This window comes from Triticum urartu, chromosome 2 (genome assembly GCF_003073215.2).
Source record: "Triticum urartu cultivar G1812 chromosome 2, Tu2.1, whole genome shotgun sequence".
Lineage (NCBI taxonomy): Eukaryota > Viridiplantae > Streptophyta > Magnoliopsida > Poales > Poaceae > Triticum > Triticum urartu.
In genome coordinates, this window is record NC_053023.1 from 743,242,912 (window position 1) to 743,254,696 (window position 11,785).

At 44.3% G+C, this 11,785-nt stretch overlaps 1 protein-coding gene across 1 annotated transcript; it reads left to right on the forward strand.

The window, feature by feature from the left end:
• The first annotated feature begins 7,163 nt into the window (after window positions 1–7,163).
• Window positions 7,164–11,082, forward strand: LOC125534584 (lysine histidine transporter 2-like). The gene is made up of 8 exons (XM_048697769.1): window positions 7,164–7,307; window positions 8,761–8,915; window positions 9,025–9,411; window positions 9,611–10,004; window positions 10,118–10,223; window positions 10,335–10,426; window positions 10,515–10,583; window positions 10,693–11,082. Exons 1-8 carry the CDS (start codon window positions 7,242–7,244, stop codon window positions 10,789–10,791), a joined length of 1,368 nt encoding a protein of 455 aa, XP_048553726.1. The 5' UTR covers window positions 7,164–7,241; the 3' UTR covers window positions 10,792–11,082.
• The last annotated feature ends 703 nt before the right edge of the window (window positions 11,083–11,785 follow it).

The window sequence follows — 11,785 nt, forward strand, 5'->3', positions numbered from 1 at the left end:
GTGCGGAACATGGTATAATCCATGAGAGGACGCCTCCCTACTCACCTCAGTCAAATGGGGTGGCCGAAAGAAAGAACCGTACTCTAACTGATTTGGTTAACGCCATGTTAGACACATCGGGTCTCTCCAAGGCATGGTGGGGGGAGGCGATAGTGACAGCATGTCATGTCCTAAATCGAGTCCCCACAAAGAACAAAGAGATAACTCCATTCGAGGAATGGGAGAAGAAAAGGTTAAAACTCTCTTATCTGCGAACATGGGGTTGTTTGGCGAAAGTCAATGTTCCAATTCCAAAGAAGCGGAAGCTTGGACCAAAGACTGTGGATTGTGTTTTCCTGGGATATGCTTTTCATAGCATTGGCTATAGATTCTTGGTTGTAAAATCTGAGGTACCGGACATGCACGTCGGTACGATCATGGAGTCGAATGATGCGACTTTCTTTGAAGATATCTTTCCCATGAAGGATATGGCTACCTCATCTAATCAGGAGATGCCTAGTTCATCGAATCAGGAACCAGTTACAATTACTGAACCTGCCATTTCGATGGAACACTTTGAAAGTCCTGTGGAGGAGAACAATGAAGTTCCTACTAGGAGCAAGAGACAGAGGACTGCAAAGTCCTTTGGTGATGATTTTCTTGTGTATCTCATAGATAACACTCCCAGTTCTATTTCAGAGGCCTATGCATCTGAAGATGCTAACTACTGGAAGGAAGCAGTTCGTAGCGAGATGGATTCCATCTTGGCGAATGAAACTTGGGAAATAACTGATCGTCCTTATGGGTGCAAACCTATAGGATGCAAATGGGTATTCAAGAAGAAGCTTAGGCCTGATGGTACTATTGAAAAGTACAAGGCTCGGCTCGTGGCTAAGGGTTATACCCAAAAGGAAGGTGAAGATTTCTTTGATACTTACTCACCTGTGGCTCGACTGACCACTATTCGAGTTCTACTTTCACTAGCTGCCTCACATGGTCTTCTCGTTCATCAAATGGATGTTAAGACTGCTTTCCTAAATGGAGAGTTGGATGAGGAAATTTATATGGAACAACCAGATGGGTTTGTAATAGATGGTCAGGAAGGGAAAGTGTGCAAGTTGCTGAAGTTTTTGTATGGACTCAAGCAAGCACCCAAACAGTGGCATGAGAAGTTCGAAAGAACTTTAACAGTTGCAGGCTTTGTTGTGAATGAAGCTGACAAATGTGTGTACTATCGCCATGGTGGGGGCGAGGGAGTTATGCTTTGCTTGTATGTTGATGACATACTGATTTTCGGAACAAATCTGAATGTTATCAAGGAGGTCAAGGATTTTCTATCTCGCTGTTTTGAGATGAAGGATTTAGGAGTGGCTGATGTCATTCTGAACATCAAGTTGTTGAGAGACGATGATGGTGGGATTACATTGCTTCAATCCCACTATGTGGAAAAGATATTGAATCGCTTTGGCTACAGTGACTGCAAGCCATCTCCAACACCATATGATGCTAGTGTGTTGCTTCGAATGAATCGTAGAATTGCTAGAGACCAATTGAAATATTCTCAGATCATTGGCTCGTTTATGTATTTAGCCAGTGCTACAAGACCTGACATCTCTTTTGCTGTTAGCAAGATGAGCCGGTTTGTCTCAAAACCAGGAGATGTGCATTGGAAAGCTCTAGAGAGAGTTTTGCGTTATTTGAAAGGCACTGCAAATTATGGAATTCACTACACCGGGCACCCAAAGGTGCTTGAAGGGTATAGTGACTCAAACTGGATCTCAGATGCTGATGAGATAAAGGCCACGAGCGGATATGTGTTCACTCATGGAGATGGCGTTGTTTCTTGGAAGTCTTGCAAGCAGACCATCTTAACGAGGTCAACTATGGAAGCAGAACTCACAGCACTAGATACAGCTACGGTCGAAGCAGATTGACTTCGCCGGCTCTTGAATGACTTGCCGCTTGTTGAGAAACCTGTACCGGGTATCCTTATGAACTGTGACAATCAAACTGTGATCACGAAAGTGAACAGCTCTAAGGATAACATGAAGTCATCAAGACACGTTCAGAGAAGGTTAAAGTCTGTCAGAAAAATGAGAAACTCCGGAGTTATTGCATTGGATTATATCCAAACGTCTAAAAATCTGGCAGATCCTTTTACTAAGGGTCTATCACGTAATGTGATAGATAATGCATCGAGGGAGATGGGTATGAGACCCACAATATGAGTTGTTCACAGTGGTAACTTATTCTTTGTGATCGGAGATCCCGTGAATTAGATGTGGAAGACAAGCTGTTGGTCAACTGGGAGGAGAGTATCCTTACTGTTAAAAATACCACTCCATGAAGATGCAATACTCTCCCAATCTGCATGGCAGGTTGATGTATATCTTAATCTGTTCTAAGTGGCTCTTTGAAGCAGAGATGTTGTCCTGCAGAACATCTTTTGAAGAACGCACCTATATGAGTCTGATTGTTAAACGTCGCAATCTATGAGAGTAGGGTTATCTCTAGTAAACTCATGAAAGGTCACGGAGTATGAAGCATAAGCTCCACCCGCGGGGAAGACCCACGGTAGCCACGTATCGGTCAAGGCTTTATGTGAAGCTAGATTCGCAGAAAACTTGCAGTTCAAGGCCCAGTCCACTGTTCAAGTTGCTTACTAGTGTAGCATAGAGTTCTAGGTGGAAGTTCAACTTAACAGTCTCCACTGCAGTATCGGTAAATAAAACAGTGTTTTGGAACCGAAGGCAAATTTCTGTGTGCCTCTGGGATCTGGTGAGGGATTGCTGGAATTTAGTCTATTTTGGGCAGCCCAATAACTATTTCAGAAATTCCTAAATAAATTCTAGAGGCCCACTTAGCCCATTTGTGCAAGGCAAGGGATACTACTAATGTTTAGTCCCACATTGCTAGTTGAGTGGGAGTTGGACCCTTATAAGGGAGGGTCTTTCCCCACTTGTATGAGCATGAGAACAAGAGGGACATCCATGCGCGCTCCTCCTCCGCCGCCCGCCTCGCCACGCCTCATCACGACGCGCCGCGCCGCGGGTTGCAGGTTGCGGGAATGAGTCGAGCCGATGTCTGATTTTTGCCACGCACTACGGGTATACGAAAGGTCACCTAGGAGCTGAACAGTTTTTGCGGTAGTGGATAATGAATGCGAACGGCGCACCTCTTCGCGTGCTGCCTGTTCACTTCGTCTCCCTCCATTGCTTCACCACCCGGCGCATCCTGTTCGCGTCCCTCTCCTGTGCCTATATAAGAGAGGTCGCTCCTTTCCAGAGAGACACATCAGAAGCTCCTCTTCCTCTCGCCACATAGTTCCAATCTCTGCGCTGCTGCTGTCTTCCTCATCCTGGCTTGCGGCGTGCACCGCGAGTCGGGACAGTAGGCCTACGAGACCGCACCTTTTGAGTCCTGTACGGGAGAAGGGTGATAAGGTTTTTGGGGAGCGCTCAGCGCGACTACTGGCTGCTTCATCATGGACGATCCGGTCGCCGACGACTACTTCCCTGATGATGACTTCTTCCCCGACGTCCACGACCTCCTCGACGACATGGCAGGCGAGGACACCGACCCCAAGTCCAGCGCTTGTGCTGTTGCTGTGCCGTACGTGTTCTTCTCCTTTCTGTTTGAAGTCCTGCTACAGTTCTTGGCTCTAGTTTCTGCCCTACGTATGTTAGGTTCTATGTTGTATAAGCAACTTCATCTAGTGTCTGTTCTAGATATGTTTAGTTACGGTTCATATATGAACATGTTGTTTACCTTCTCTTTGTCAATTCGCATGGCTTATTTCATCACTGCTATACTAGCCATGTTTTATCTACTATTTCTGTTAATAAAATCATTCGGTAAATTGCTCATATTTCCAACAGCAACAACAAAAGACTTAGTTGTTTTCAAAGTCTACGCCAACAACGTCTTAGTTGTTTTCAAAGTCTACGCCAACAACGTCATTTGCTCCATCTAAGCAACAGCGATGTAGTCCAGTGCTCGAGCTTCAGTCCACTTCTGGATCTTGCATTTGACAAGTCGACATGGCATGCACATGTATACTTTTCTCGGATGTATACTTGCGCGTATGTTTCCGGTGGATTTGGTCCATGGGCCGACTAGTCTCGGGAATACAATAATCCTTTCTTCTTCTTCTTTCGGGTGAAATACAATAATCCTTTCGGGTGGGAATATAAGTCTGACATGGATTTTTAGGTCCTCAATTTGATTAACAAAACATGTGCAACATGTCACAAAAAATGTATGTTTGGAAACATCAGTCGAGGACGAACCTAAAGTTGTATTTTGAGTGCCATATAAAACATATTTCAATGGTCAAATTGAAATCTAAAAAAAATCCGTGCCCAACTCATATTCCTATCCGGAGGGAGTATTTAGGTTAATAGGATTAGTCAGCAAATATAATTATCTAAACAAAAGAGCCACCAAATGTAAAATGAGGTTAAGATGATTTAAAGGAAACACTTGTTTGTAAGGATAATATTTGCTTTCCCATCGCTGCAAGAAAGGAGGGTCTAGGGTTCCATGAAGGTTTACATCTCCAGTGTGTATGCAGGGTCTCTAATTTAGGTTTTTGCGTCGAGCGGCATCTCCTCGGCATTAGTGTAGGCGTTGTTCAAAATTAAAAGGCTCCATCCCTAATCCCACCTTTGTGGCACTTTACCGCGAGATGCCGAGAAGGGAGAGAGTTTTGTGTCCCCATCGATCATCAGGGCCAATGGGCTGGTTTCTTGTTGTTTTCGCCGGCGTGGCTTTATAGGCTTTGTCGGCAGCATTATCATCTTCTTCATCTGCATGTACTTTCGAGCCTCTATGAGCAAGTTCATTAGCCTGGTCAGGCGATGCTGCTATGACTGCCTGCTTAGGTAGGGCAGTACCCCTACCAAATTGCTTGGTGTGTCGCCAATCTCCATTGTACACAACGGTCTATTGTTGTGGTGATTCAACAACGTTTACTCTTCTAAAGGTGTTTGTAGGCACTTGTGACTAAGTTGCTCGTTGTTGTCTATTGCACATGAGATTTTCTATGGTGCAATCACGATATCCTTGGTTGTTCCTTTGGCGAGAGAATCGAGGCCCGGGACTCCATTGTAGTTTTATATTTGGTTAAAATAATTTTTACTTTTGTTGTTTATGTTACCCCTCATCTGGTTGTGTTCTATAATCTTACTATCTAATGTAATAAAGTTTTGTTAAGAAAAGGTTGAGATTATTTAACTTGGTTCTTCTTGGCTCTCAAGCAAACACAATCTTAAACTACTAAATGTCCGAGAAACATGTATATTTAAACTATATATGAAAAACTCGTTGACTGTTTGGTTGGTGTCTAATCATGCCAAACCTAAGAGCCTTTGAAGGAAGCAATATAACCCATGTGTCTCGGCTGAAGTCTACCCTCTTTTGTGTCGGGAACGAGAAGTAGATCCAACTCAAAGTCTAGGGAAGTGGCCTAGACAACTGACTTTTGATGGAAGGCTTCTACATGTCCATCTAAGAAGTGGCGTAGCTAGGCCGACATCATGTCTCATGTTGTCTTTGAAACGTTGTAGTGACATTAATCTACAGTAAGCTACAGTCTGAAGTTCACTATCACTACCCAAGCCGCGGGTCGGACTGACTAGGTTCCATCTCCACCCCCAACATCCAAGCAACCAATAGAACCCTCAAAATTATTCTTAGGTGCTTTGGGCACACAAAAATTGGATCATGTACACACCCTATTTTTTGTAGCCCATAACCCCCTACTTGACTAGCCCATGGGTGGAGAAAAATGTTTCCAATTCCTCTCCCTCATGTGGCAACCGTCCGCCACTCCACCCACTAGTCTCGTCCTCAAATCCTATATCCCCCCCCCCCTCCCTGCGCGCTCCTACCTTGATCCTCCACTAGAAGTAATTGTCCGCACTGGACCAAGATTGGAGAACGTCGCCAACCAACAACCACTCTAGCCATCATATGGCTTCCGCCCCCTTACTGCAACCCCACCCTTGTCCCACCATAGCACCTCGACAACCACTACTGCACACAAGGTGTTTGACCTTTTGTGTAAACGGTAATTTTTATTAAATTTCATTTTTCTTATTTGCAGATGTTCATACATTGCAATTTCAAACATTTTTGCAGACTTTTTATTGGAACTATGCAGTGCCATGAACATTTTGTAGTAAGGTTTGAGACATGCATGTTTTAAACAAAAAAATGATTTTAATTGTGACATTTAAAATTTTGCATTCGAGTATTACTGAATTGTATACATTAGAAATATTATAAGTTTGATCAATTAGAACTCATGTCTCAGTAAATACACATGCATATGTGAACCTAACGGTATAATGGCAACAAGTGGAAAATCATCAAGGTATCAAATCTACTCCTTCTGTCCCAGATTACTTGTCTTAGATTTGTTGATATACGGATATATGTAGACACGTTTTGGTGTTAGATACATTCGTATCTAGACAAATCTAAGACAAATTTTTTGGATGGAGGTAATAGTATTCTGGTCTACGGTGAGTATCGAGGACTGTTGTGTGATTTTTATTCTTTGTAAAAAAGCCCTCTTAAGAGTTGATCAACTTAATTTAATATATACCCTTTGACATTTTCGGGAAAAACGAGTACTCAATTAATTGTGTAATTGCACTAGCGCTTCCTGTAATAATAAAATTAATATGTACAGCTCGTCATCACCAAAAATAAGATAAATACTTAAACATAGACTGTTGAAACCAGATGGGGCGACGGACATATGGCGCTCGTGAGGAGGCCGGGGAGTCACAGCGACGCGAGGATGACCGTTTTAAAGATGCCCTCGTAAGAGTTGATCAACTTAATTTAATATATACCCTTTGACATTTTTGGAAAAAACGAGTAGCCAATTAATTGTGTCATTGCACTAGCGTTTCCTGTAATAAAATTAATAAATAAATATGTACAGGTCGTGATCACCAAAAAATAAAATAAATAAAACTTAGACTGTTGAAACCAAATGGTGCGACGGACGACATATGGCGCCCGGGAGGAGGCCCGGGAGTCACAGCGACGCGAGGATGACCGTTTCCAGTTACCTGCAGGTTCTGCCTTCTGAAGTCAACAGTCAATGCATGCCAACGCTGCACGCAGCTCTACAAATAAGCCGGACTCTTCTGCATGACACACATACGCACTCTCCCAAGTCCCAACCTCTTGGCAATCTCTCCATTGCCGAACCTTGGCTGGTTGAAGACAAATCTGCCTAACCGGCCATGGGGACACGGGTAGCGGCCATGGTGGCACGGCCAGCCGAGAACCACACCTCCCTGCCACCCAAGGTGAATCTCTCTCTCTCTCTCTCTCTCTCTCTCTCTCTCTCTCTCTCTCTCTCTCTCGCGCGCGCGCGCGCGGGCGCGTTGCTTTGTTTTGATTCATTTTGTTGGCAATGTTTCGCTAGCCATGGAATAATCTTACTTGTTCAAATTTCGGTTGCTAATTTCGTGATATATATATATATATATATATATATATAGAGAGAGAGAGAGAGAGAGAGAGTTGTCTACAGGTGTGAAACAAGGAGGTTTAGAGGTGGACATTAGGAGCCTCTTTGATTCGCACGATCTTTAAAACACAGAACAGAAAAATAAATACAAGAATGACATGCCATCTCCAGTAGATTATGATTAGTAGTGACGTTTCATTGTGCTCAGGAAAAACAAAAGATTTAGCACATCAGGATGATGATCACATAATCAGTGTGATATGTGATGCTTTGCCTTAATTGAGGAATTCTTATTTTCAGTAAACAATAAAATTTGTCGTACTTGCATATTAAGTGTAAATTCCTTGCGGCCCAAGAGTGAAATATTTTTTTACAGTGGATAATCGTCCCTCGAATCCAAGATCTACATGTCAATTACTACCATGTACTACTAAATATCTTTGGGGTATTATAAATATCATTGTGGTTAGGTGAATATATACGCATGCGACGATACCCACTAATTTGACATTTAGTCAATATGACAAGTCAACGTGCGTGAATTTAATGGAATCACTTGTCTTTAGTGGGCCCTTCCACGTGCTTTGTTTTCAAGCATGGCTCAATGATCAAATGTGCAGTTTAGTTAACACACTGTTTTGCTCACCTACTGGTAACATTAGCATTGCTCAATGAGCCTCTCCCTCGTTTCTGTCCTGAGTCCTGACTTGGCCACTAGACAAACACTAATTTGTGTCCTTCCTTCCTTCCTTCCTTCCTTCCTTTCTTTCTTTCTTTGAAAAAGGCCTAAGGTCATATATGAAGTATCACAGGTCCTTACAAACACATCTTAAAAAAAATATTACATTTAAAATCATGGGAGTGTTGAAGTCTTCTTTCTCTTGCATCCATCGGTAGCGCGTCGTGAGCATAGCTCAATATCGCATGTTGGCCTCCGTCTTGGCGGAGCTAACTTTTTTTAAACCAAAGAGTTTGTAGAAGCAACGGTTGGGAGGTCGTCATGGATGCGGACCAAGAGACGCCGTCAGCCATGATCTGCGAAGCAAATCATAGCTTTGGAGAAGAAAACACCAACAAGGGCCTGTAAAAACTCCGTAGACCATGAAAGTCGGTCGAATCTGGAAGGATCTACCTAAAACTCAAACCGACCAGATCCCGGGATACCCGCCGGGGACACAATTCCACACGCCCTCCGCCAGTGATAAGCTCTACCATACTTGTATTAATTCATGGAATAAGATATTGGATCCTTTTTTCCAATGGCTAACAACGACGGTGAAAACTAGCAGGATTGGAGGACTGTGGAGGAGAGAAAGATCGACGACTGGCTCCCGGTCACAGCATCAAGGAACGGCAAGTGGTGGTACTCGGCCTTCCACAATGTCACAGCCATGGTCGGCGCCGGCGTGCTCACCCTACCCTATGCCATGTCCGAGCTCGGCTGGTACATACATACTGTTGGAAATGGGATCACCTGCAACTCCATTGGCATCCATATTATGTATTACTATTTTTTACATGTCGTCGGTTTCACTGATGTTTGATGGTTTTAGGGGACCTGGCGTCGCGGTGATGACCCTGTCGTGGATGATGACGCTGTACACGCTGTGGCAAATGGTGGAGATGCACGAGATGGTGCCCGGGAAGCGGTTCGACAGGTACCACGAGCTGGGGCAGTACGCGTTCGGTGAGACGCTAGGGCTATGGATCGTCGTGCCGCAGCAGCTCGTTGTCGAGATCAGCTTGGACATCGTGTACATGATCACCGGCGGCAAGTCACTCAAGAAGTTCCACGACCTCGTCTGCGACGGCAGGTGCAAGGACATAAAGCTCTCCTACTTCATCATGATCTTTGCGTCCGCCCAGTTCGTCATCTCGCAGCTCCCTAACTTCGACTCCATCGCCACCATCTCCCTCGCCGCCGCCCTCATGTCGATCTGGTAGATACCACGGGAAACTAATTTGTCAAAACCATAATTAATAATCCCTCCGTACGGAATTAGTGGAGCCTCGAAAGGATGTATCTAGATGTTTTAGATACATGTGTTTGAGCGTCAACTAATCCCGGACGAAGGAAGCAGCTAATTAAGCTAGACGTGGCCACTGACACTGAGATGTATGGACAAACAAACGCCACAGCTACTCGACGATTGCCTGGGGCGCCTCGGTGGACAAGGGGAAAGCGGACGACGTGGACTACAGCCTACGGGCCTCCACTACCTCGGGGATGGTGTTCGACTTTCTGGGAGGCCTGGGACAGATGGCCTTCTCCTTCTCAGGCCACAACGTCGTGCTGGAGATCCAGGCCTCCATCCCGTCGACGGAGGAGACGCCGTCCAAGAAGCCCATGTGGAAGGGCGTGATCGTGGCCTACACCATCGTCTTGCTCTGCTACTTCCCGGTAGCTTTCGTCGGTTATTGGGCCTTCGGCAACAGCGTCGACGACAACATCCTCATCACCCTCAACACGCCCAAGTGGCTCATCGCGGCCGCCAACATGATGGTCGTCGTCCATGTCATCGGTAGCTACCAGGTATACGTACGCGTCCTCCCAACCACTCACTCATTAGTTTTCTTTTCTTTAAATGGCATGTGCACATAATTAAGACTTAACATGGGAGACGTCGACCAATATTCTCATCTCAGGTTTACGCGATGCCGGTGTTTGACATGATGGAAATGGTGCTGGTGAGGAAGATGCGTTTCTCTCCCGGTTGGAAGCTCCGTTTGGTTTCTCGGAGCCTCTTTGTTGGTAATGCCCTGATGCGTTTGTCACAAGTGAACTCAATTCCTTCCAGCTAATTAAACCCCCCCAAAAAATCGTCCCAAACAAACATGACTAATGGGATGCAAATCTGCGCAGCGTTCACAATGTTCGTAGGCATCACCTTCCCCTTCTTCGGTGGGCTTATCGGATTCTTCGGTGGGCTCGCCTTTGCGCCCACAACTTATTTCGTAAGCAGTCCATCCACCTTCATTCTACTTCCATTAAAGCAAATATGGACTCAGAGCTGATCAGGTTCAAACATCTTGTTCGGACCAGCTTCCCTGCATCATCTGGCTCACGGTCTACAAGCCCAGGGTATTCAGCCTCTCATGGTGCGCCAACTGGGTAAGATAAACTGAATAGTTAGTACATTTTTTTGTCTTGTGTGCCTGCAATAGACATCTCATTTGATCATCCAATTTTATTTCATTTTTTGTGTTTCTGTTCTCTTCAGTTCTGCATCGTTGGTGGGGTACTGCTGATGGTGCTTGGGCCCATTGGAGGGCTAAGGCAGATCATCATGGAGGCCAAGACATACCAATTCTACTCGTAGATCACTAGTTGATTGTTGCAAAGCTATTGTATAGACAAGTAGCAGAATTTGATGCAATGCATCAATGTTGGTGTAGACCTACTAGAGGTTTCATTTGTACGTACCTTCTCCTAGTGTTACCTCTTTGGAGCGCCAACCTGGCAACCACCCCTCCAAGGCACTCCTACCATTTCAAATAGACTGAACTTCTAGGTTTGTTCAAAGCAAATTTTCTTCTTCTGATTTGACCGAGTATGTACAGAAATATGATAATATCTAAGTTGTTGTGAATACGAATATAATATAGCGATACCTGATGCCCACAGTATTTGTATGTATGATGTGGATTACTTTATGCCCGGCTGAATATCGGTGGAAAATAAGCTCATTTATAATTGAAATGGTAATAAAACCATTGAAACAATCGCTTGTTACAACTAAGTGAACGTGGTTATGTCACCTGCTTTTTGGTTTGTAATAATATGGTTTGATCGGGTGATGTTTGTTTCTTGGGAGGCTCATATGGATAGGTAGATGCTTTGATTGACCTATATGTTTTTTGTGATTGCTGAATCTTGTTTGTTTAATCGGTTTTGTGAAATAAAAATTGTGAGTGGCGTGCTCTTTAATTCAAAAAGAAAACCACTGAAATAATAATGCAAACACACACCTAATACCTCTTCCAGAGATGATGAACAGAAGCAGGATATCATCCACATTGCCGTCAGGTTTGTTGTGGTTTTCAGTTGATCTCATAAAGGTGTACTCTCCAACGAGCAACCAGAGATGTCAAGGGCATATAATCGGTCAGTGAATAATTGGCGATCTTTCACCACAGCAGGGCACTTTTGGATACGAACAAAATACCGAGAGCAAAAAGATCTGAAAAAAAATCATTGTTGCGCCAAGAATAGAACTATTCCAAATCATTAGTAAGGCACCAGACGGGCCTCGAGAGGGAATATAAGCGGATTTATCAAGCCTGTGAGGAAAAAAGGATCGAATAAAGTTCTGA

Excerpts from the sequence above, each read along its gene's own strand:
- LOC125534584 (XM_048697769.1), top strand. The coding sequence starts at position 7,242 with ATGGGGACACGGGTAGCGGCCATGGTGGCACGGCCAGCCGAGAACCAC. Across the intron at positions 8,916-9,024 it reads GCCATGTCCGAGCTCGGCTG|GGGACCTGGCGTCGCGGTGA; the intron begins GTACATACATAC and ends TGATGGTTTTAG. Across the intron at positions 10,584-10,692 it reads TCTCATGGTGCGCCAACTGG|TTCTGCATCGTTGGTGGGGT; the intron begins GTAAGATAAACT and ends TGTTCTCTTCAG.